Below are 27,095 nucleotides of genomic sequence, written 5' to 3'. Positions count from 1 at the left end.
TGACGGACTATTTTTGCCGCTCGCCACCTGGCTACGATTCCGGGAGCAGCTTGACGAGATTGACCGATACTTTCAGGCGTACAGCGAGAAGGATATGCTGGATCAGCGAATTACCATTTCCGGCTTCAGCATCAGATTTATGATCAGCTACTCCGATCGTGCATTTGAATTGCTGGAGGACGGTGAGACGACAATACACAAAGACTCTGGCGAGTCTAGGGCGAAAAAAGTGCGTAAGCCTTCACTAGTGTTTAAAAGAGTAACCTTTGACAGGTTAGAAGCCTTATCTAAAATAATAGACCTTAGAATTAAGTCATTATTAAAAGTTAAAGAGGCTACAGCAATTATTGTGAAAAAGTTGAGTGACTCTAGCAAAGACAAATTAGTAAATAGCGAAAATGCACAGTACACATATTTCACTGCTTACAATGTTGAATGTACAATTAGAGATTTTTACGAGACGCTTGTAGATAAAATAGATCAAATATTAAAAGATAAAAATATACAATTAGCTTAAGAAGATATTTATATCATCATATACGAGTTTGTTGAGGGAAGGGTTCTCTCCAAAGTGTCTCGAAAAATCAGAGGCACTTTGCATAGAAAGAGGAAGAGTGGGGATTCTCTTCAAAGTACAAATGGCACTATGGAGAATAAACAATTTCGACCTTGACCTCCTCAGTGGCTCGGGTGGGAGGCCAAGGTTAGTTTTGTTTACTCTCTATGGTGCCATGGTACTACTTATAAAATATTTATTCATTTATTATTTATTTACTTATTTATTTAGAGAAGTTACATTTGTAAATAACATTACAGGAAGTTTTTAATTAAGTGTTATAATCTTTCAAAAACATTTTTTTTAATGAATCTTGAATTTTCTAACAGGAAGTTTTGATGCTAATATTGTAAAACAATAAAACATGATTTGTGAAATTTAATAATTATAAAAAATGTAATGTTATTTTAATACAAGAGACTTTTGTGTTCTTCGATGTATACAACTTTTGAATCAGTATGAATCCTTGAATTGATTTTTGTTTTATTTTCTAAATTAGCACAAGCTTGCTCTATCTCATAATTTTTTGAAACTAATTTCACCCATTCAGCTTCTAAAGATCTTAATTTTTCTCCTCCTTGGGTCTGCATTGATTTTCTTTGCCAGTTTATTTCTTGAATGCATTTTTTTAGTGTTTGAACCTGTTTTTGAGCTTCTGCAACTAATTTCATTAAAACTTCTAAATAAGTCTTCCAAGCTTCACATCCATATACCATCATAAGCTCTAAGTTAGATATTCTAAAAATAATAAAAATAATAATAATAATAATAATAATAATTATTCTTATTATAATCTTAATAATAATAAAATAATAACATTGAACAATATTATATTATATTATCATTTGGGAATCAATTATACGTAATATTAAAATTCTTTATTTTGGGAAACGATGTATTCTGTAAATATCCCTATATTTCGTGAAAATATTCAATCTACGTAATATTAAAATTCTTTATTTTGGGAAACGATGTTTTCTGTAAATATCCCTATACTTCGTAAAAATATTCAATAAAAATTAATTTTCCAACATCGATTGTTATTTTTGCATATAAATGCCTAGATTCGTCTCGGAAAATGTAATTCTTGAATAATTTGTTTTTGCAAATATTAACAATAAACACTAGCAAAGTACCGTACGTACCTTTCAAATAAGAGATAAGTATGTTTGTACGTGTATATGTACTCACATACAAACATACTTATGTATTATTTAAAACAGAAAAAGATCTTTTTTTGTATACACTCATAGTACAAGTTTAGACGTATAAAAATGCTAAATGAAAATTTCCATGGTCCAGATCAGATGATGCTGAGGATAATCATGATAAGGACTATTTAAACGATATGATATACATACATTTTTTTTGTACATTTCGGATTATATCCGATGTTAAGTTCATGAAAACCTTGGACAAAGACAGACAAACCTCAACGTTTTAAAAGGTTTCGGAAATTTTAGAAGGTTCCTGAAAAAAGTAAATAATTAAAAAAATGTTTGTAAAAAATTGTTGTATTTGTGAACACAATTTTAAATTCGGTAAAAAGTTGTAAATTGTGAATATTCTAAAATGTTTATTACGGACTCAAAAAATCCTCTATTATTTTAAAATGTGTCTGGTAGTCTCCGGCTATAAGTTCACTTTATCCCCAAAACTACACCTCCTTAGGGACTGGGTAATGACTCCGTCAGCGCAGCGAGGCTCTTTATATGTCCGGGGCTATCTCTCTCTCCAAATAGAATATCAGTTTGCGATCTTCTGTACATTATGCACAAATATCCTCTATTATATTAAAATGTGTCTAATAGTCTCCAGCTGTAAGTTCACTTTATCCCCAAAACTACGCCTCCTTAGGGATCAGGGTAAACCAGACGTTGACCAGAGGTAGACCGAAAGTCGACCGGAAGTGAACTGGAAGTAATCGGAAAAAATACAAAATGACCCGGAACTGACCGAAAATAACCGGGAATGAATCGGAAATATACCAAAAATAAACAGGAAGTGACCAGAATAACGTATCTTTACTGAAGTACTCTTAAGGGGTAAATCGGAAATTAATCAATAAATAATTGATAAAAATTTTGAAAAGTTTGAAAAGTATTATTCATAAACTGTAAATAATGTTGAATCATTTCTTTAACATAAATATATACATATATAAATATTTTAGTGTTGAAATATCAAAATGTTTAAAATTATGTACAATTCTAATTGTATCTAATACTAAATATCGCTAAAAGCGAAACGCTTTGCTTTTCACATAAGGCACTCGTCGATATTTAAAGGTTCGCTGATGAACACACATACATGCACACACATAGACACAGTACATATACACACAAAGTATGCAGATATTCAAATATTGTTGATAATTTCATTAAACTGTAATGGGGTAAGACTTGACGATGAGAGGAAACATCGTCTTTTTTTCCTGTTCTAATTACCGGTTGTGTTATCTGGTGGTATTTTCAATATACTGACCATGCTTTATAGAAGAAATTCGTATTCTTATGAAACAGATCAATTTTTCAGATTCGTCAATTGCATAATCCAAATAAAACTGACTAGTTTTATTTGGATACTTTTATTGATCTGCTGCAGCAAAAAATAATGTTGAATTTTAATGACCATTGATTTGTGTATAAAACATTTTAGGGATTGTAATGATACCCTGTTAAAAACATTCACACCAAATTTTACATCAAATTTTATGCAATAATTTAGAACTTTAACGTGTACAATTTTACATGAATCAATTAAATTGTAAAACTTTACTTAAAATTTTAAATATAATTGTACGTAAAGATCAGTATGTAAAATTTAATGTGAAATATTACGTTAAGTTTTACAATTTTATTCGTGCATGTGAATTTTTATATCTAATATTTTAAAATCTTCAAGCGAGGATGATGATTAAGCACGAGTGGGAGTCAAAGGCGCCGCAGGTGCCCGAGACGGACACGAGGGCTCAATCATCATCCGAGTCTAAAAAAGCCAATTCGCCCCTTGTTGTGCAACGTTTTTTATAATCAGGGCCTAAATAGCGCTCTTTTTAGCCTGCCTATGCAGAATTATGAAAATTTTAAAAATTTTGAAAATATAAAAAATTTAGAAAATTAAAAAATTTTGAAAATATAAAAAATTTTGACAATTAAAAAATTTTGAAAATATAAAAAATTTTGAAAATTAAAAAATTTTGAAAATATAAAAAATTTTGAAAATATAAAAAATTTTGAAAATATAAAAATTTTGAAAATTAAAAAATTTTGAAAATATAAAAAATTTTGAAAATTTTGGAGGCTGTGCTGTCTACTTTCGCTTCCGGGCGGTAGTGCTCACTTTCGCCCTTAGGGAAAAATCACTTTCGCCTTAAGATATATGTATCTGTGTGTGTTTATTTATACATATACAAACAATAACACTAAAAAGGCCTTTCGCCCAGGCTTGACAAACTCGACTTTCGCTCCACTTTTTCGTAGACGGAAAGCGCGTTTTCGATGCAAGTCTTATGAAAAATTAATAATACGATTGGAAAATCATAATAATCAACGAGACCTTTTTCGCAATAGCATTATTCTAGCAATGGGAAAATGGAGGCTAACGTCAAAGAAATATTGTTTTTTATTTATTAATATATATTATAACTAAATCAGCTTCAGGAAACTTACAGTAGCTGCGTCAAAAACAGATGCGCTTCCACCTCAAAGGAAGACAGACGCAGCTATACAAATCGCGTCCATTATGGAGAACCCGCGTAATGAGCTATTACACGATATTATTTCGGACTGTCGCGAAGTAGAGATATCACATTGCCCAGAAATTAAGATATTCTTCGAAAATATCGAAGTCGATTCACTCGTTGATACGGAAAGTGAGTGTTTGTTTAGTAAAATTATTAAAAATTATTAATTTCTTGGACATTAGCCCCTATTTCCCGTACTACCATCCGGATGGTAGCACCTATATAGGCGACCATTTTATCAATTTTGAATTATTTAAGAGTATAAGTATTTAGAAGTACAACCTGTAGAAAATAATTACGTCATTAAAGGACGTCACAAAAGGTTCCAATCTGTAGCTTCAAATGACGTCATCTAATGATAATCTTCTCAAAGCCGTCATAAAATGACGTCATTATTTTTAACAGGGAGCTAAGGAAACAGACTAACCTATTCCTGATAAATGCTGCACTATGGGATAATACTTATTTAACATGGTAAGTCAGTATTTATTTGTTTCTTTTCCTTTTTACGTGTAACGGGCCTAATCTTTAGTCACGACAGTGGCAAAACTTCCATCTGTCTAGCAGCCACGGCTATACCGGAGCCGGAATAACAGTTCGACACTGCAACGTACGACAGTCCCGCCATCTACGACACTTTGTATAACACTTATGACGGTTTATGTCGTATTGTTAAGGCCGACATTTTGAGACTTGCTGAACGACGACAGCGCCACTGTGTGCTCTCTCTCTGAAATAGATGTGTTCTTATCTAAATAGTTCTTAATTCTATTTATGGAGCAAATTATATCATTCTGTGCGTTAAAAGTATAAGCTTATGTATTTAACAAATTAATAATTTTCTGATTTTCCGTAAAAGCCATGGAGTCGTGCTATCAAATTGTGTAAGGAGTGAAGTTGCCTTAGATTACTAATGATGTTATTCTATAGTTACAATTATGTAGTTTATGATTCGGATCGTTTATCCAATTTTAATATTGAAGTTCACACTCCTAATATACTAACTAAATATGATTTAAGTTTGTTTTGACTTTTCAATTTTAAATTGTAAATTGTATTGCATGTATTGTTGGTGCATAATAATATTGTTTAATCGTTATTATTTTTCTCTAATTATTAGTGATATATGTGCGTGTATGTATATAATTAGTTGAATTTCACAAGTGTTCCATGTATGTGTATCCTGCCTTCAATAAAGTACTTCAATGGAATTATTAGATTTGAGTGATTTATTATAAATTAGAAACAAAAATTATTGTTTAAAACTTTTTTTATTGAGCATTTACTTTGTGGAATTTATTTTATTGTTGCAGGTTCTTCAATGTTTATGATTTTTGTAGCAGAGGAATTTTTCTATCAGCCTCTAGTCAAGAGGCTGATAGAAAAATGATGAAGTTAAGTATATTATTTTTAATTTATTAAAATTATCATTTATCTTGTATATAAATGATTTTGTTGCATTTTATTGCAAAGTATAATGTCATTAATATTTCATTATAGTAAAAAATTGCATAAAAATTTGTTTACGGTTAATTAAAAATTATAATTAAAATATCGTTCTTATTTTAATTTTTATTATTCTTATTATTATTAATTTTTCAATGCAATAATGATTGTTATTTATGATTGTTATAATTTGCTATATACAGGGTGAGTCATTTTAATCTTTAATCTCAATTATCTCGTTGGCAAAGCATGCCAGCGAAAAAAGTTTCGGGTAAAAGTTTTAGGATTTTTCCCTGGCTATCTGATGATGACCTTGACAATGTCATTGAGCGTGACCTTCAAGGTCATTTGAAGGTCAAGTCGATTTTTTCAAATAGAAACCCCTACTTTTGGCACCAGAAATGGAAAGAGCGGGAAATTTTACGTTTGAATATGACCTTGCCTTGACCTTGAATTCAATGGTCAAGGTCATTGGTCAGCCGATAACAGTACAACTGGTTAGCTGAACTCGAATGCATTCAAGGAGAAAATGTTACCCACAAAAGTTTTCAGTTTTCTCCCCGGCTAACGAATGGTCATCTTGACCCTGTCGTTAAACAGGATCTTCAAGGGCATTTCAAGGTCAAGTTGATTTTTTGAAATGGAAACCCCTACTTTTAGCCCCATAAATGAAAAGAGAGTGACATGCGTTCAAAAATGAAAAAATTTTCAATATTTCCAGAAATTTTCAATATTTTCTAAAATTTTCGTAATTTTTTCAGTTTTCAAAAATTTTCAAAGTTATTCCATTATTTTGTATTAGTGTCAATTTTCAAAATTCTTGATGTAGTTAAGTCATTCTATTATTTTGTATTAGTGTCAATTTTTGAGAGTGAACTACTCTTAACAGTTATGTAGATAGCAAATTAGTGCAGAAAAGCTTAATCATGTTTTTTACTTCTTGTAAATCGATAATTATTATTGAAAAAAATCTGTTTCCCTGTTTACTGGTCTGTAACAAATTATTTTGATTTTGATCATGGCTGATTATGGTCTCAACGAAATCGTTGATATGATCATGATTTTGGGAGAAAGTCGAAATAATTATGCAGCAGCTGCCAGACTTTATGCTGAACGCTATCCCAATAGGAGACACCCAAGTAATGTTACTATTCAAACCTTAACTCAGAGAGCTCGAAATGGAGCTTTTGTTCGTCAACGCCGTCATCATGAATACGACGAAAACGATCCTCGTGTTATTACCATTCTAGCGATTATTCATCTTGATCCTCACATTAGTACTCGACAAATAGAAAGAGAAATAGGTATACCTCAATCAACAGCATCCCGAATATTGAGAGCGAGAAGATATCATCCTTATCACATAACATTAACACAACAGTTAACTCCAAATGATATGATTTTGCGAGTACGTTTTTGTCGATGGGCAATACGAATGATTCAACAAGATCAAGACTTTTTCAGGCACGTTCTTTTTTCAGATGAATCAACATTCAGAAACACTGGAGAATTGAATAGACATAATTGCCATTATTGGTCAGATGAAAATCCTCATTGGTTCAGGCCCATAGACAATCAACACCGCTGGAGTGTTATGGTCTGGTGTGGAATCATCAATGGCTATTTGATTGGTCCTTATTTCTTTGAAGAGAACGTGAATGGGGTAAACTTTTTGAGATTACTTCGAGACATTTTACCTGAATTACTAGAAAATGTAGACCTAGCCACAAGGCTAAGAATGTGGATCCAATTAGATGGAGCACCACCACATTATGCACGCATTGTTCGTGATTATTTAAACACCCGCTACAATGGCAGGTGGATTGGGCGAGGTGGCCCAGTTGCCTGGCCCCCTCGTTCACCTGATTTAACCCCTCCCGATTTTTACTTATGGGGATATCTTAAGAATGTTGTTTATGCTCAACGGCCAACAACACGAGATAATATGATCGAACGCATTCGAACAGCTTGTGCAGCAATCCCTCGAGATGTTCTACTTAGAACCATAAGACAATTCAGAGCTGGACTTGATCTTTGCATCCAACAAAACGGCGGTAATTTCGAACAATTAATCAATGGTTAACTCCAGTTAACATTCCAGAAAAATACCAAAAAAATAACAAAAAGGGAAAAAACAAAATAAATACAAAAAAAATAAAACAAAAAATGGGATGCTAAATCCTTTTGACAACCTCCTCGATGGTACATCCTGGGTTCGGCTGATGTCAAAGGTAATTTCCGCACAAAAGATGATTTGTTTCCAAAATCACATGTTCGAACGTAAAATTTTCCGCTCTTTCCATTTCTGGTGCCAAAAGTAGGGGTTTCTATTTGAAAAAATCGACTTGACCTTCAAATAACCTTGAAGGTCATGCTCAATGACATTGTCAAGGTCATCATCAGATAGCCAGGGAAAAATCCTAAAACTTTTTTCGCTGGCATGCTTTGCCAACGAGATAATTGAGATTAAAGATTAAAATGACTCACCCTGTATAATCTAGTTACAATTTAATTAATGTATACAATGCATAAATTACAATTTAGTAAAAGTATCTTGTTTAATATTTGTTTAAGAAGTCGATTCTTTGATGCAGTAATCATATATCATTGAATTAATGATTTACATTTTGATCATTTATATGTATTTTTATAATTATCAGGCATAGTGTTACGTTCAGAGCAAGTAAGATTAAAGATGTATCGTTTTAGACTTTGTGTTTATATGCGGTAGTTGTATATGTATGTCATACACATCTACACATACGTAAGTGTTTAGTGGACGCAAGAGTATAATACAAAATTCACCAATTTTAGTACATTACGATACATGTGACTTAAATGGTTCTATTTTACACGGCGCAGTTAGCACCCGAGCGTAGCGAGGCGTAGTGTAGAATAATGTATATTCAGTATATATAGTGAGTGTGAGTGCAAAAAGTGTAATAAAGGTCACTTCGTATAAAAATTAGTAAAAGTATGCGCGTGTATATATATATATATATATATATATATATATATATATATATATATATATATATATATATATATATATATATATATATATATATATATATATATATATATATATATATATATATTATATATATTTTTTTTTATATATATATATATATATATATATGGGACGTTTCACGTCAACCGGACCATCAGTGCACCCAAAATTTGGGTTAACCTAACAAGACGTTTGAGGTCTCAAAATGATCGTCTGGTCAAGGGCTTTTGAAAAAGTTCTGGTCTTTTCAAAAATTCAATGTGGCGCATAAAATATGGAGCCTGAAACCCACGTTTTCATAGCACATTCAATAAAAACAATAGTAAAAATGTTCTAATTTGTGAAATATCCCACCAAAAAGCATGTACAACTCATAATAGGACATATTATTGACAATGCTGACGGAATTCCAAAATCAAAAATGGGGGAATCAAAATAGTGGACACTATACCTCCACCAAACCCATTTTACCGCAACAAATGATTTTTGATCAGTTTAAAGTATCGATATGGGGGTTTTCAGGGTCACTGAATCTTATTTTAACCTCGACATTTCAAAATTCGAAATGGTGGATCCAAAATGGCGGACATTATACCACCACCAAACCAATTTTACCGCAACAAATGATTTTAGATCACTTTAAAGTATCGATATGAGGGTTTTTGGGGCCACTGCACCTTATTTTAACCTCGAAATTTTAAAATCCAAAATGGCCGATACAAAATGGCGGACATTATACAACCACCAAAACTATTTTACCGCAATGAACGATTTTAAATCAGTTTAAAGTATCGGTATGGGAGTTTAAGGGGCCGCTGAATCTTATTTTAACCTCGAAATTTCAAAATTCAATATAGCCAATATAAACTGGCGGATATTTGTCATAACCCACCCACAGGCTCTCTCGCGAAAAGCCCCTGCTAATGCGCAACCCGCCGAACACGCCACGCATGCTGCAGCGCTTATCACCGCGGCGCGCCGCTAGGCGGCTGCGCATTACCTACAAATGAAGTAGCGCCGCGGAGGGCACATAAGGAGGCCCGGTCCAGCGCTGTACCTCGCCCCTCTTCCAACAGCCTAATGCTGCAAGTACACGGCTCGTGTCCAATGACAACTTGTGCAAAGACTTCAGCAAATAAAACTGTTTTGTGGCAAAGGAATTTATTGCTTTCAAGTGATTTATTTCATTCCTTATATATTCATCCCTCTTTTTTACCTACACACCCAACTCCTTCCCACGTTTAGCAACCCATAGAAAGGAATATTTTCTTCAAGGAATGCTTTATTCATCGGCGACTTTTTCTCCAACAGTCCTTTTTAGGATAGTTAATAGGTACATTAATAGATACATTGGTGACTTCTTCTTCAACATCCTTTTTAAGGCAGTTGTTGAGTAAGTCTTACTTTATCGCAATTCCTTGTTCAACTGTACTAGCCGTAATTTTGTTATTTCTAACATTTTTTTTTGTTTTGGTTGTGCTTTCTCATATCCTACAACAATGTCTTCTCCTACGAAAAATATCGTATCGATAGATGCGTTAATCCATTTGATATTAATATAGGACACAGCAAATCTCTTAGGTAGATCTCCAAAGAATTTCAAGATGTCTATCCTGATTATCCAACATCTTCACTGATTTGTAATACATGTAGAAAATCCTTTTACAAACTACATGATTTATCATCTCCAAACGTCAGTATGAGTGTTGATTTTGAATCAGAGACTGACTCACCTTCGGTTTCAAACACGGATGCACCTATGCAAGATGATCTTACAGATATTTTAACTGGACTTAAAAACAAATTCCAGTCCCTGCCGGAGAACGATCCATTACGTGTCAGTATTCTTACTATTTTGCCCGAACACTCGGCAATACGTAAAATTATGAACCAATTTGGTGTGTCTCACAGAATTGCTCGTAAAGCAAAACAGTTAAGAGAATCAGATGGAGTTTTGGCTTCTCCTGTTGCAAAACGTGGAAAAACAATACCTGCAGAAACTACTCAGAAAGTTGAAAATTTTTACGAAAATGATCTTAACAGCAGAATTATGCCAAATAAAAAAGATACCGTCAGTATTTATTTATATGGTGAAAAAATAAAAGTGCAGAAAAGATTATTATTTACTGATATTAAGAACCTTCATAATCAATTTAAAGAACAGTTTCCTGAACATCCGATTGGGCTTACCAAGTTTGCGGAACTGAGACCAAAATGTTGTGTCTTTGCAGGATCCTATGGTACACACAATGTATGTGTATGTACGATACACCAAAATTTCAAAGCGATGATTGACGCAGTACATATAGAAAAAATCTCAAACAATATTCTGAAGAATTATAAAGATTGTTTGAATTTCGTTCTATGCGAGGATCCCAAACCAAGTTGTTATTTGAATGAATGCAAATTTTGTCCGGACATTCAAAAGTTTTCTAATTACGTTGAGAACATTATGGATGAGCACAATATTGATCAAGTCATCTTCAGCACGTGGCAATCAACCGATAGATAAAAATTGTTCACCTGTCACAAACATACAAATGGGGCATGGATTTATCCCAGAAAATAATGGAACGTTGAAAGTCATGCATTACTCAAATGCCAATAAACCTAGGAACAGAGTAATTTATGATATCGACGAAAGCCATTTATCACCAGTAAAAACTCAACGAACGAGGAGACAGAATTGATAAGAGTGCACAAAATGTCATTAAAGATTGATTCATTTGGCTAAATTATATATTTTTTTCATCCACGCAGGCATATACATATACACAGAACAATAGAAAAATGTAAATGCAAAAACCGCAGACAGATAATTCTAAATCTAATAGACCGGAAAAATATAAGATTCATGTGCACAAATACTGATTCCGATAATACATTTATAACCATTTACCTCACAAACCCCCATATCGATACTTTAAATTGATCTAAAATCATTTGTTGCGGTAAAATTGGTTTAGTGGCGGTATAATGTCCGCCATTTTGGATCCACCATTTTAAATTTTGAAATTTCGATGTCAAGCTAAGATTCAATGACCCCGAAAACCCCCATATCGATACTTTAAACTGATCTAAAATCATTTGTTGCGGTAAAATTGGTTTGGTGGTGGTATAATGTCTGCCATTTTGGATCCACCATTTCGAATTTTGAAATGTCGAGGTTAAAATAAGATTCAGTGACCCTGAAAACCCCCATATCGATACTTTAAACTGATCAAAAATCATTTGTTGCGGTAAAATGGGTTTGGTGGAGGTATAATGTCGACCATTTTGATTCCGCCATTTTTGATTTTGGAATTCCGTCAGCATTGTCAATAATATGTCCTATCATGAGTTGTACATGCTTTTTGGTGGGATATTTCACAAATTAGAACATTTTTACTATTGTTTTTGTTGAATGTGCTATGAAAACGTGGGTTTCAGGCTCCATATTTTATGCGCCACATTGGATTTTTGAAAAGACCAGAACTTTTTCAAAAGCCCTTGACCAGACGATCATTTTGAGACCTCAAACGTCTTGTTAGGTTAACCCAAATTTTGGGTGCACTGATGGCCCGGTTGACGTGAAACGTCCCATATATAGATATACATGGTGATGAGTGCGATAATATACAGTTGCAGTGAGATCTTCGAAACTCTTTATACGGGGCGAGTGCCTAAAAATCACATCAATATAAATCATTTTTAAAAATGTAGATTTAAATATATACTACCAAAAAACGCTCGCTTCGCTCGCGATTAACAAATTAATTGTGATGATATTTAAGGGGATGTCGTCCCAAAAAACTCTGTTTTTCTATTACATAAAACTTTTTGAATAAAGTTTGCTAATAAAAAACCGAGTCTGTAGTGCCCTAGTGTTAAGGTAGTTCACTTGGCCTAGTCATTCTTAATTCGAGGTTGAATTAGTAAATTAATTTTTTTAAATATTATGCAGTGTTATCAAGTGTGAAAACTCTAGAATTTTTTGTTTTGTATATCAAAATATTGATAGAAAGTGTTTCGAGCATCAAATATCCTCAAAACTTAGAAAAGTGAGAAAAACTGCGCGCATATATAGATATACTAATAGCATAGAATTGAAACTTTCGATTGCTGTAACTTTGTAAAAAGCACCGCTTGCCCTATCAAATTTTTATTTCCTTGATTTGTATTATGATTTTAAATCATGACCTAGTTTTTGAAAAAGATGTAAGATTTATTTTCTTCGTAATTAAACAAAATGTACACTTAATTTAGACTTAGTCTGAAAAATCATACCCTTTGGGGGGTACAAATTTTTATCACGTTATAGAGAGCACATAATAGGATATATTTAAAAAATTGCAGCAATCTGTAAGAATATTAATTTTTTAAGTGAACTACCTCAAAGTAAATGAATCGTTCTACCGAAAGAAAATTTTGATCGAACTTTTTGTTTTTCCAAAATCTTGGAAATACGAACGGATGTTTACGCGTACTTCGTTGTACTCATGCGATTGCAGCGCCAACCTTAAAATCTAATTTTACATAAAACGGATATTCCGTCAGCATTGTCAATAATATGTCCTATCATGAGTTGTACATGCTTTTTGGTGGGATATTTCACAAATTAGAACATTTTTACTATTGTTTTTGTTGAATGTGCTATGAAAACGTGGGTTTCAGGCTCCATATTTTATGCGCCACATTGGATTTTTGAAAAGACCAGAACTTTTTCAAAAGCCCTTGACCAGACGATCATTTTGAGACCTCAAACGTCTTGTTAGGTTAACCCAAATTTTGGGTGCACTGATGGCCCGGTTGACGTGAAACGTCCCATATATAGATATACATGGTGATGAGTGCGATAATATACAGTTGCAGTGAGATCTTCGAAACTCTTTATACGGGGCGAGTGCCTAAAAATCACATCAATATAAATCATTTTTAAAAATGTAGATTTAAATATATACTACCAAAAAACGCTCGCTTCGCTCGCGTTCACTACCCTCGAATGATTTCTACACCTAGACACCAAAACCAAGTGCGAACTACCTAGATCTCCTCATCAGCCACCCTGTACACCAAGACGCCGTCCACGTATGATGTATGTACCTAGAAATAATTATAATGATAAGGATAGTTCGCGGAACGTATCTAAAATCACTAGTGATCGAAAAATCGCCATGAAAAAACACGCATGCGTAACTGAAAATCTTGTTGTCGAAAAATTGGTAAAACAAAAACAGAAAAACACAAGCCTAGGTATAGATTAAAATCCATTAAATTGAAGCTGAGATCCAAGCGATGCAGTTTTCGGTTATATAGAGTATACAGGGTAAGAAAACAACAGTTTGAAGCTTAATATCTTTGAAACTAATTGGTTTCATAAACAGCTCGAAGAAAGGGATCAAGGTGCTATATAATGCTAACTAAATCAAAAATTTTAAATTGATTATTGTCTTTTTACTCAAGTTATTGCGTCACGTAGAAAAAACGACTCATAGTATACAGGGTGAGAAAACAAAATTTTGAAGCTTAATATCTTTGAAACTGACTGGTTTCATAAACAGCCTAAAGAAAGGGATCAAGGTACTATATAATCCTAACTAAATCCAAAATTTGAACATGATTATTGCTTTTTTACTCCAGTTATTGCATCACATAGTAAAACGACTTTTTTCAGTTTTTGATGTTTTTCTCAGGATCTGTCCCATGAAATAACTTAAAATTTAAGTGGAATATAGTCGTAATAACTTTCAATAATCATGTTTTTTTTTAAGATTCAACATTTAGTTTTCAAGTTGAAACAATTTTTAAATATTACGGTTTATGGCGTATAATAAAAGAACGACGAACGATAACATAAATGTTCCGCAATAAAAAGATAGGTAATTATATTCTCTTTCAGGTACATATTAAGCAATTAACTTTAGGAAAAAATATTTTAACCAAACTTGAATTTTATCACTATTACAATAAATATTTTAATGTAAGGAGTGAGGTTAATCGCGCTAGTTATTGCAAGGCTTTCAGAAGAAGGAAGCAAAACTGGACAAGTAAACATTTTTCCAGTGATTTTCGTCTTAAGTATAAAATATACCATTTTTATTAAGACGATTTTTATTAAGAGAAATGTATTATATTTTTTTCATTATTAAACTTTTTACTTGTCGAGTTTTGCTTCCTTCTTCTGAAAGCCTTGTAATAGTAACTAGCGCGATTAACCTTGTGATAAAATTCAAGTTTTGTTAAAATATTTTTTCCTGATGTCAATTCCTAACAGGGGGTAGGGGGAAGTAAAAATTTTAAATAATAAAGATTTGAAACACGAAAAATATACATTGATTTGTAATAGAAAGTACAATTTTGAAACCGGAAATATTAAAAAACTACGACAGTTAGAAAAATAAACTTTAAATTCTAAATTCGAAACAAAAAATATCCACACACACACACACACACACACACACACACACACATATATATATATATATATATATATATATATATATATATATATATATATATATATATATATATATATATATATATATATATATAAATTCGGATATACATATATATGTATATATTCGAAATATTATATATATATATATATATATATATATATATATATATATATATATATATAATGAATAGCTAACACTAAACCATAAAATTAAAATAATTAATATTATTATTAGTGTAATAATGTACGCAATTTACTCTGCCGGCTGCCATGCTACCGTTATGCTGTAGTATATACGTATATTATGCTCCGTATACATATTTTAGTAAATAAATTAGTGCGTATTGATAAGATGTATTTGCGTTATTTTGGAGATAAATTTCTAGTTTCGCTTCTTATTAAGGCTACGATTGATACGTAGGGATATTTATTTTAATTCAAATATCGCGCGCCCGCGCGCCTCCTGTGGGTAGGTTAGAATCAATGCGTCTGAGGAGGACAGAGCGACTGTTCTGCTGTTCTGCTAGCAGACAGCAAATATTTCAAAACACAGCTGATATAGTCCTGGGATGTGTTTTACAAAGAGTAAACACAGCTGATGTCGTAATACATTAAAAAAGCTGATATTTCTTAAAAGTGTTTTTAAATTAATCTAAGTAGTGTTTGTAGTGTTTTTGGGGTTATAGCTTATAGCTTATAACCCTTAAAAGAAAAAAAGTGCAGTGTTAGTGTAAAAGCAGAGCAGTGAAGTTATTTAAAAAAGTGTGAAGTGTAGTGATTTTAAAAATATGTGTGATAATCGAGATGCCAAGGAAAAGCTTGCGAGTACCCATCCTGACAAGAAGTACTCTCGAGGAAGAGGCAAGAAGAGGCCAAGAAGATTTCTAGGAGCAACATGCGAGGATGAACCTGCCAACAGGACAAGAACTTCAAGTTCAGCAAGAAAGATACAAACTCCAGCAACGGAAGGAACTTCTGTGGTCAGGTATAGATTGATTGATATCAACATTCTATTTCCTGCTCTCGAGGAACTTTTATTTGCAAACAATGCCATGGTCAAATTAAACTTGGCGAATCTGAAGCTCAAGGATTAGGATTCAAGATTGAAATAGTGTGCGTTGAGTGTGGTCAGCTGGCAGCTATCAAGTCATGCAGAAAACTTTGCGTCTAGAACCATGCTTGGGAGAACAACAGAAGAGCAGTGGTTACTTTTCGTGCTCTTGGACTTGGAGACGGTGGTCTATCAACATTTTGTGGGTTGATAGGCTGCTTGAAACCCATGGCTCAGTCTGCATATGATACAATCAACGAATAATTTAGTGAAGTACGTGAGAAAGTTGCCAAGGACTCTATGAAGACTGCAGTGATAGAAGAAAAAGCCGCTACAGAGATTGGAGCACCCGGATCAAACATTTGGAGGTTAGACTGCTAATTTTCTGCAGTTTTAACTTGAAGATTCTACATAGTGACCAAAAGAAAAGATAAGTATAAAGTGTTATTATTATCAAGGATAAAATAACCCTTTTATCACATTTTTATAAAAATTCATAAAATGCCTTTTTTTGGTTGCAGGTAAGAAAAGCCGTACAGAACCCAGAGGTATAAGTGAACATACCTCATAATTGCTGAGAGCCAAGGTCTATGTGTGTGGAAAACTTGGTCCCAAAGGATTTGGTAAGCACTAATTTAAGTTACACTTTCAACAATTTTTATAAACTTTAAAGTTGATTTTCTCTAAATGTTGTTTTTACTGATTTCAGCTCACTGTCCGTAGGATTCCAAGTGAACTCATGGTTCTTATGGGCTCAAACTCAAGGAGGATACTTTGTACACCTGTAGTTCTGGTATGAATGCAGGGATTTTGATTTAAATGTTTAGAAAATGTTTTATACACAAAAAGGTGCCAGAATAAGCGAAAAAAAGAAAAAAATGAAGTTTTTTCATCGCCAAATCATTTCTTAACATTCAAATTTAAAATCCCTGCATTCATATCAAAACTGCAAGTGTACAAAGTATCCTCCTTGAGTTTGAGCCCAAAAGAACCATTCGTTCACTTGGAATCCTACGGATAGTGAAAAAGTTCACAAATTCTTGCACCGAGTGCCACAATGGGCCAGCAGGAATAATGAAGGTTTTAGCATGATAACATTGAAGGTATTTATGCTAAATATATCTATAAAAAATTTCAAATGATTTACTTAAAATTTATACATTTTTCTCAGAGTTCTTTTTTTCAGCGTTTAAAGGTGTTGTGTCCCCTTAAGTATGGAATGTTATCGTCTATTAGATGCTGTCGTTAATAGTGCTTCAAATATTGCTAATAATTTTGAAAAAAAGGAAAAATTAGAAAGCTCTATATACTACCATCAACATACATCGGAGGTCCTAGATATATGCAACAACATTATCAGAATGGAATGGCTAGAATGAGGAAATGTGGTAGAACAGATTTATTTATAACCGTAACGTGCAATCCAAAATAAAAAGAATTTAAATTAATTTTATTTATTTGTTTTTTATTTATTTATTTATTTATTATCATATCAACGGGCATAAATGCCCTTACAAAAATATACAAATTCAGGTTCATTTACATGTATAAAAGATAAAGAAAAATATTATAACAGAGTTTACTAACTAAATGCCGACACGAATGATTTGAGGTTAGATTTAAATTCGGATAACTACTCGATGACAGCGATACGTTGCGGGAGAGAATTCCATCCGCGCTTTAATCTAGGTAAGGTCGAAAATAACATAAAGTTTGTGTGCGCCAGGTGCTCATGTATAGGTCTGTGATAACGCAGATTATAAGATAAGTGTCTAACAGAGAAAAGGTCAGAGATCGACGGACAAATCATGAATTTACGCATAAGTTTGAATGTGAGCAGACCGTTGTGGTAACGATGAAATTTTGAGAAAATTTCCAAAAAGAACAACTCCATATGATATAGAAATAGAGGTTTACCACATGCACATTTTTTTTTCATTTATTTTTAAACCAGAAAATTACATAAAGTAAACCCTACAGAAGTAAACGCAGTTACCTGTACATATCTTAACAATTTAACTTAAAATTAAAACTTTAAACTAAAACAAACTAATATTCCAATAAATTATATCCAATATTTATTAAAAAAATGTTACCATCAATATATACATTTTACTTAGATTTTATAAATTTCTTAATATCTTTCTTAATAATTTTTCTACTTTTATTTAAACACTTTAAATCTTTTGGTAGAGTATTATATATTTTCATGGCCTCTATATAGCTGTTCTTGTCACTTATTGCTTTGTTCATTTTTGGCACTATTATATTCTTATTTCTAGTCTTTAACTCACTTAGTGAGTAAATATTTTTAAGTTTGTCATAATGATATATAACTGATACCAGTGTGAACGTTTGTTTGATATTTAAAGGATTGTTCATTGAAAAGTGATTTTTGTTAATAGTTTTCAACAACCTAGTTTGAATATTGTGTAATGGACTTATCGTGATTTTATACGCACCTCCCCATGCTATTATACCATGACTTATTAGAGATGATGACAGTCTCATCTGAATACGACAATACAGAATTCTAAGACATATATAACAGGAGATCATTCATATATATAATAAAAAATAGCGGACCCAGGATTGTTCCTTGTAGTACTTCTGTGTCAATTATGCTTTCTGTACTATATTTATCATCTATTCTTACTTTTTGTTTTCTACCAGTTAGATAGATTTTTAACAATTCCAGGACATTACGTCGAATGCCATATCTTACCAATTTTTCTAATAATAGTGTATGGTTTACTGTATCGAAAGCTTTTGCAAGATCTATGAATGTAGTTCCTGTATTTTTAATAAAAACAAATTGGTATTTAGAAAAAATGTTACATTTTTGTAAGAAATCATACATACGACTGTAGATAATTCTTTCAAACAGTTTTGCAATATTCGAAATAAGCGAGATTGGTCTGTAATTTGCAACGTCAGTTCTTTTTCCTGCTTTTCCTTATATATATATGGGAATTACTTCTGCGCTCTTTAGCGCTACTGGTCATACACTTTTTTCTATTGAGAGATTGAAAAAATATATGCTAAGAGCAATATGCGTAGCAATTGTTTTTAAAGTCACAGCATTTATTTTATCTTCTCGGCCTGCTTTGTTCTTAAGCTCTTTTATTGCTTTCATTATTTCATTTGCATTGGTAGGATTTAAAAATATTGTTTTACAATTACTTTCAATTACTTTTGGTTTTATATTTGGTTCTTTTATTTGTTTGCTTAATTTTTTCCCTAGAGTACAATAGACATTATTTATTATGTTTGCTATTTCGATTTTCTCTTTGATTTTGGTACCACAATATTCCAGGTTTTTTATTTTATTATCTACTTTTTTATTTTTCTTAATTTTTTCGTTTATTATTTGCCATAGGTTTAGCATTAATCCTATCTTTTTCATACTTTGTTTTGGCATCGTTAATTACCCTATTTAATATCTTATCATAATCCTTGTATTCTTTTTGTAAAGTTTTAGTTTGTTTATTATTTTTCCATAGATTATATAGCAATTCTTTTTGTTAGCACGAAATCATTATTGCCTTTGTAATCCATGTTTTCCTTGGTATCGAGCTTTTATCGTATCTGTTTTGTTTAACTACACTACTTGCTTTCTCTACGCATAAATTTATTAATTTTATAATTTCATCTGTGTCGCAATCTGAATCTTGTATTGTGAATATCTGATTCAAATCCACGTGTTCGCTGATATTTCGTAGTTTGTTATAGTTAATTTGTTTTCTTATTTTTTTTTTTTTTCGTTTTAAACTATTTTCATATTATAAAATTGTACAAACAATGGAAAGTGATCATTAAATAGATTCGTGATTTTGTATGAATTTGTAGTTATTTTATGTGATTTTATAAAAAAGTTATCAATACATGTTTCTCCTTGCCCAACAGATGAAGGTCTAGTTACACCATGGAAACATGGAACATATTCATATGCTAGTAAATTATTTAAAAATTCTTGATTAATTTTGCTATCATAATTTTGAGAATCCCTATATATTATGTCCATGTTAAAGTCGCCAATTATACAATGACTTTTTACATTTCTGTTTTCAATCAAGAATTTTCTGAACAACGATACAAATTCAGTCTTAGGTAAGTCATGAGATCTGTATACAGCTGATATTCTGAAATTTTTATTATTATTGATACATATATCAATTTCAATTATTTTTGTATCTTCATTTATATCATCTCTTATAAATAATATCACGCCACCAACTTTGTTATTTTTATTATTGTTATAAAAAATGTTGTATCCTGATAATTGAAAATATTCGATGTGGTGAATTGTCCATGTTTCTAAACACACAATTACTGATGGTTTATTATTTAGCGTTTTTATAAAAACTTCCAAATTATTAAAATTTTCATTCACACTTCTAATATTTACGTGTAATATTACAAAATTTTTATTCGCTAATTTATTATTTAATTCTGTAGTATCATAAATTATTTTTCTTTTTGTACTATTTCATCAAAATTGATAATGTCGTTATTAATGATTGATTTGTTCGATTTGTTATTCTTTTACTTACTGAATTCAGTGATTCTACAGAAATACTTGTATTTCGAGCCGTCATCGGCTTGTTAAGATAGTTACCTATTTTACCTATGTCTCTTGGAATTTCAGCCTTGATACTGTAGTCCGTTGTATCTATATATTTCTTTACTCTGGCTTTGAATATTCCGCAATTCTCGTAGTCTGTTACTTCGTGGTCGGTGTTATATTTCGTCTTATATTTATTATTACCATATATGCAGTTTGTACACTTCAAATTTGCTGATCTGCACTCGCTTGCTTTGTGAGCACCTGCACACTTAGTGCACGTGGCTTGATTTCTGCACTTTTTCCCTTTGTGTCCATATCTGTCACATATATAACATGGCTTAATGTCAACAACATCATATGCTGTACATTTTTTATGCCCAACATATATTTTATTTTTGTTTTTTTTATGTGTTTGTGTATGACCGCCGTTACTTCTATTAGAACAGATAATGTTCCTTTTTCTTTATTAATATATGAGTGGAAAATCTTGCAACTTTGATCTTTGTAGTTAGTAAAATTTCTTTCATTTATATCCATTTGTAGTTGTACGTCGTTCATATTTTCAAAGTTATTTATGCCAACAATTTTCACTTTTGGTTTGTTTTTCTCTTCTATAGCTACGTTACCTTTAATTTTATTTTTCAAAGTTTCTACAGCTTTAACTACACTTTGCTCATCATTGCACGTTACGATTACTTCCTCTGATTTTTCCCTATTTGTAATCGCATTTGTTCGTATCATTTTATTTTTTACTAAATAATGACTTACTGCTTTTGTGAGTTCCTGCGGAGTTTCGTTTTTGTTCGTTTTCTTTATTACTATCCTTGCTAGTTTTTTGGCTTTTTGCATAATTCCCGTTGTTTTTTTCTTTTTATACACTCCATATCCGTTTTATTAAATATATCTTCGTTCTGTAATGTTCGATCTAATTCCATTCTAACTGATTGTGCTTGACTTATTTTATATGTCTGTAGTTGTGTTATTTGTGCACGTTCCAGCTGTTGTGTTAATTCTTCTTGTTCTTTTATTTTATTATGCATATGTAGCACGTATTTTCTTCATACAATTAAGCTATTTGCTTTTCTCTATTTTTTAGTTCTATTACATTTGCACTTCTCTCTCTCTCTCTCTCTCTCTCTCCCATAAATCATCTCGCCCCATTAAAGACTGTGACACCTGGACGTAAATGTCACCCGTGGTTCACCGCGGCTCTTCGTGACCTTTTAACTGAAAGGAATAGGCTCTACAGGCGTTTTCGCAGAAGTCGTCTACCTTGGGATCTATACTTTTATAGAATCGCAAGGGATGACGCTCATCAACGGGTCGAGGAAGCCAGGCTGAATTACTATTATTCACGCTTGTCTACTCTAACCGACGTTGCAGAGATATGGAGAGAACTTGAAAATCTTGGCATTACCACCTCTAAATCTTCTCCACCTGCTCGGTTCTCTCCAGATGCTCTCAACGAACACTTCAGTTCCATCTCAAATGACCCTCAAGCTCCATCTGTCGAGGAGTATCTGCGGACCCTCGAGAGTCTAGACCTCCCTGAACACTTTATCTTCAGGGCCATCACAGAATCGGACGTGTTAGCTGCAGTTTCACATTTCAATACCCAGGCCAGGGGAAGCGATGGCATCCCACAGGTTGTAATCTCTAAAGCACTACCAATACTCACTCCTTTAATCTGTCAAATTTTCAACCTGTCTTTGAGTGAGGCATGCTTTCCCTCTGCCTGGAAATCATCGCTCGTAAGAGCATTAAACAAGATCAACTCTCCTACAGCTGTAACTGACTACCGACCGATTTCCCTACTTTGCTTTCTATCCAAGGCGCTGGAGTGGCTGGTGCACAATCAAATCTCTGAATACCTTGAAACTAGACTCTATCTTGATAGTTTCCAAACTGGTTTTCGCACTGGCCACAGCACGCAGTCCGGCTTGATTAAGCTGACTGATGATGTCAGGCTTGGAATGGACAGGAAGAAGGTCACCCTTCTGCTTCTTTTTGATTTTAGCAAGGCGTTTGATACAGTGTGTCACGTCAGGCTACTCAGAAAGCTACCCTCCTTCGGCTTCTCCAAGCAGGTTATCCGCTGGCTTGCATCTTACCTTTCTGGTAGAGAACAGGCCGTCATTGGTGACAACAACGAACTCTCTACATTCCTACCACTAAACACCGGTGTCCCACAGGGGTCAGTCTTGGGCCCCTTATTGTTCGCGTTATACATCAATGACATTGGCCTCTGCCTTGACTCAGATGTATCCCATCTAGTCTACGCGGATGATCTGCAAATCTACTGTCAATGCCCCCTTGAGGAGCTCGATTCATGTTCTGACAAGATGAGTGCTAACGCCGAGAGGATAATGGGCTGGGCAGCACTAAACAGACTTAAGCTGAATGTTAGTAAGACTAAGGCGATCGTCCTGGGCTCACCCTACTATATCAATGCTCTACCTTCTACTGCTAACACCTATATAAATATAGGGGGGGCCCAGGTCAACTTTGAATCATCTGTGCGCAACCTGGGGCTGGTGCTTCACTCAAAACTTACGTGGAAAGAGCACGTTACACAAACTTGTAAACGTGCTCACTCTTTAATGTATCGGCTATATTTCTTTCGGAAGAGCACTAGCCTCAGGTTGCGCCAACATTTGGTGCAAGCACTCCTATTTCCCCTCATCGACTACTGCTCACTTGTTTACTGCGACCTGACTCAAGAGCTTGACTTAAAACTGCAAAGGCTTGTCAATACGGGAATCCGATACATCTATGGTGTAAAGAGGGACGAGCACATCTCCCCTTACAGGCGTGAGTTGCAATGGCTCACCACCGCCGGACGTAGGAAGTACTTCATGGCCTGTTTTCTTAGAAAAATTTTCAACACCTCAATACCAGCTTATCTACTAGCCTATTTTGACTTCCACGTCGCACTCAGGCCTGTCAGGGGCGAGGTGACTCCACTGGACATCCCGTCCTTCAAGACGGAGACGCTGAGGAATTCATTTTTCATCAGCGCCTCCTACCTCTGGAACAGCCTTCCATCTCAACTTCGCGACACACTATCCATATCACACTTCAAACAAGCAGCCAAAAATTATTTCTTTAATTTGGAAAACACATAAACATCGCACAAACATACATACATTCTCTTTCATCTCATGTCATCTCTCAACATCACACACACCTTATACTATATACCCTTACACAAATTTTATTTATTCCTTTATCATAATACACTATATTTGTTATATGTACAACAAAATGTACAAAAATAAAGAGCAATTAATCTAATCTAATCTAATCTCTCTCTCTCTCTCTCTCTCTCTCTCTCTCTCTCTCTCTCTCTCTCTCTCTCTCTCTCTCTCTCTCTCTCTCTCTCTCTCTCTCTCTCTCTCTCTCTCAATAAAATAACAGGCGCAACCTCATTTGAAGATTAAAACACACGAAAACATAAATTACAGTGCATATAAAGACACAGCTATTGTGATATGTTTATTAGAATATGATTCTCAAATTATGGATATTTTTGAAGAAGCAAGCACTGTTATGTTACCTATTCAGTTAAGACAGTTTTTTTGCATGGTTTTTACTTCGAGAAAATATTCAAGGTGATGATATATGGAATAAATACAAGAGTTTTACAGAAGAGTTTACTGAAAATGAACCAACAGTACAATTAGAGTAAGTTAATCATACCGAATTCGTGTAATTTCTGTGTGTGTGGGGGGGGGGGCTGTGAGGGGGCATGTACATTTTTAAAAATAACATAAAAATAAACGACTTTTACGTTATTTGTGGGGAGGCCAAGTGAGGGGGGGGGGGGGGGGGCTATGAGGCGGAGTATAGCCAAAATAACTATATAATATAGGAAGATATTTTCATATAAGTACATATATATACACATGTATAATTCCGATATATCATTGAAGTATGTAATGTTTAATTATTATTTTGTCGTATTATTATATATTTTTGTTGCTATTTCTACGCTTTAATCATCTGTTATATCGTTTTTTATTGTTATTTATAATAATAATCAAACAGAATTACATACAGATTTATTGAACCATTATAAAAATAAATTTAAATATTTGATAATAGTACATATTGAAAAAAGTATTTCTGTATCTTATCCTATCGCATCACAAACTATATTAAAATGATAAAATATTTATATTGACATATTTTATACAAAAAAAGTAATTTTTACATATTTTATTCTTGTAAAATCTGCTCCATAATGAAAAATAATAAACAACATATATGATCCGCAAGCGAAGTTTTCAGAGAGGTCCAGACTCTCGAGGGTTCGCAGATACTCCTCAACAGATGGAGCTTAAAATTCATTAGAGATGGAACTGAAGTGTTTGTTAAGAGCATCTCAAGAGAACCGAGCAGGTGAAGGAGATTTAGAGGTAGTAATACTAAGATTTTCAAGCTCTCTCCAGATCTCTGCAACGTCGGTAAAGGTAGACAAGCGGGAATAGTAGTATTTCAGCCTAGCCTCCTCAATCTGTTTATGAGCGTCGTCCCTTGCGATTTAATAGAAGTATAGATCCCAAGGTAATCGACTTCTGCAAAAGCGCCTGTAGAGTCTGTTCCTTTCAGTTAAAAGGGAACGAAGAACCACGGGCGACGTTTACGTCCTAAAGTCATAATCTCTAATGGGGCGAGATGATTTATGGCGTTCGTTAGGTAAGCGTCAAGAATAGTAATTCATTCGTCGAGTGATGGCGTGGTAAGGGACACCGGTCACATGCGCTAATTAAGACCCTTAACTTCTAAGCACAGATTCCTTTGAAGTTTCTGTAAGAGTATGTAGCAGGTACGTGGCGTGGAATCTGTAAGTCGAGTGTGGTCGTGATAAGGTTATGTCTGTTGATGAAAGGAGTGTCTGTCTTTCAGTGTGAGAGCAGGCGATCCTGCTCATCAATTAAGCATAGGTCAAGCCAGGTGTCAGAGTCTTGTCTGTGATGGGTTGCACCATATAACACAAAGGTAAGAGAGTTGAAGGCCCTGATGAAGTTGGCGTCTTCAAATGAGGAAAGTTGATCGGCATTAGAGTCACCCATGATGCCTTCGTGGAGTAGTTATGTATATGCGTTGTTAGTTGCTCAATGAAGTTAGATCTCTGGATAAAGGGTTAGTGAGGAAGGCGATAGACAATCCCCACAACGATGGGCGATACTCTCTTAGCTGAGATCTCACAGAAGAGATACTCCGGCTTACCCGGCTCGCCCGACCATTCGCCGTCAGATGACGAGATAACGCTGGCTGTCAATGAATGATGAATGTAGAGGGCCACACCTCCACCGTTCCTGTTTCTGTCCCGTCTGTACAAAATGTAATCATCCAATGAAGGGATGGATGCTATCTTGTCGCTTAGCCAGGTCTTAGTTACAGCTATTACGTGAAAGGAGGAACGAGTGGACAAGAAGAGCCTGACCATCTCAATGTGACCCGTAAGGGAATTCGCATTGAAATGACAGACTCTCAGACGGAGATGTTTTAGAGGAAAATGTGGGTGAGTTAGATAACTTAGATGGTGGTTTTGAGGGGATGAGTGTGTCTTAGTGTGTGATGTCCGTGTTGGCTGTTGGCGGCGTACGGGCTAAAAAAGCCTTAAGTTCAGCATCAGTAGATGATGGTGGCACGTTTGCTGTCCTCGCCAGAACGAATGTCGATCCTCCCGTCTCTTACGAAGGAGCGGCATCCCCTTCTCTTCTTTGCCTCTAGCCTGGCCTTGATGCGCAGCTTGTGAATGTCTGGAGGAAGCAGCTCGTTGATGTTAACAAGTCCCTGATGGTCTGGGCAGAGAGCTCTCGCTTCCGCTAGTGAGGCAGCATCCAGTTCACTAGTGTGAAGCTTGCATTTTAGCGGGCCAGCGCACTGGAAGAGAGAGTGACAGCTAGAGATGGGAATCTGCTGTCACCTTGCGCGTTGGTGTTGGTTGCATCAAGTCTCCCCATGGTCCTGACGGATGCCACATCCCGCCTTAGGACCGTGGGATACAGTGCACACAGGACGGTGAAAGCCAAGAGTTGCAGTGATGTCTCCTGAGTATAGGCCAGGCCAGAGATCACCACCACATTATTCGCTGAACGCTCCTGCCTCCTCTTAACCTCAGCCAGCTCGCTGCGGAGGTTGTTGATCTCTTCAGAGTCAGAAGCAATGCTGATGTTCTGTTACTCTGCGGGGCTCCTTGACGACAGCTCTTGATATTGTGCCTGCAGCTCAGAGATGGAGGACTCGACATTGTTTAGTCGAGTTTTGAGCGTAGG

General features: G+C 34.1%; 2 protein-coding genes across 3 annotated transcripts in view; one reads left to right on the top strand and one right to left on the bottom strand.

Annotated features, from left to right (window-relative positions):
- LOC100117424 (major facilitator superfamily domain-containing protein 6) overlaps positions 1-27,095 on the top strand; it is a 380,954-nt gene that overhangs the window by 350,957 nt on the left and 2,902 nt on the right. The window lies entirely within an intron of this gene.
- The window catches only part of LOC100118582 (pre-mRNA-splicing factor SPF27), a 79,665-nt gene continuing 53,333 nt past the window's right edge, over positions 764-27,095 (bottom strand). The window contains exon 3 of the mRNA XM_031921517.2: positions 764-1,294. Within this exon, the coding sequence (XP_031777377.1) occupies positions 964-1,294 (331 nt within the window). The 3' untranslated portion in view covers positions 764-963. The remainder of the gene's footprint in view (positions 1,295-27,095) is intronic.

Source organism: Nasonia vitripennis (assembly GCF_009193385.2).
Source record: "Nasonia vitripennis strain AsymCx chromosome 1 unlocalized genomic scaffold, Nvit_psr_1.1 chr1_random0012, whole genome shotgun sequence".
Lineage (NCBI taxonomy): Eukaryota > Metazoa > Arthropoda > Insecta > Hymenoptera > Pteromalidae > Nasonia > Nasonia vitripennis.
This window is presented reverse-complemented; position numbering and strand designations above follow the sequence as displayed.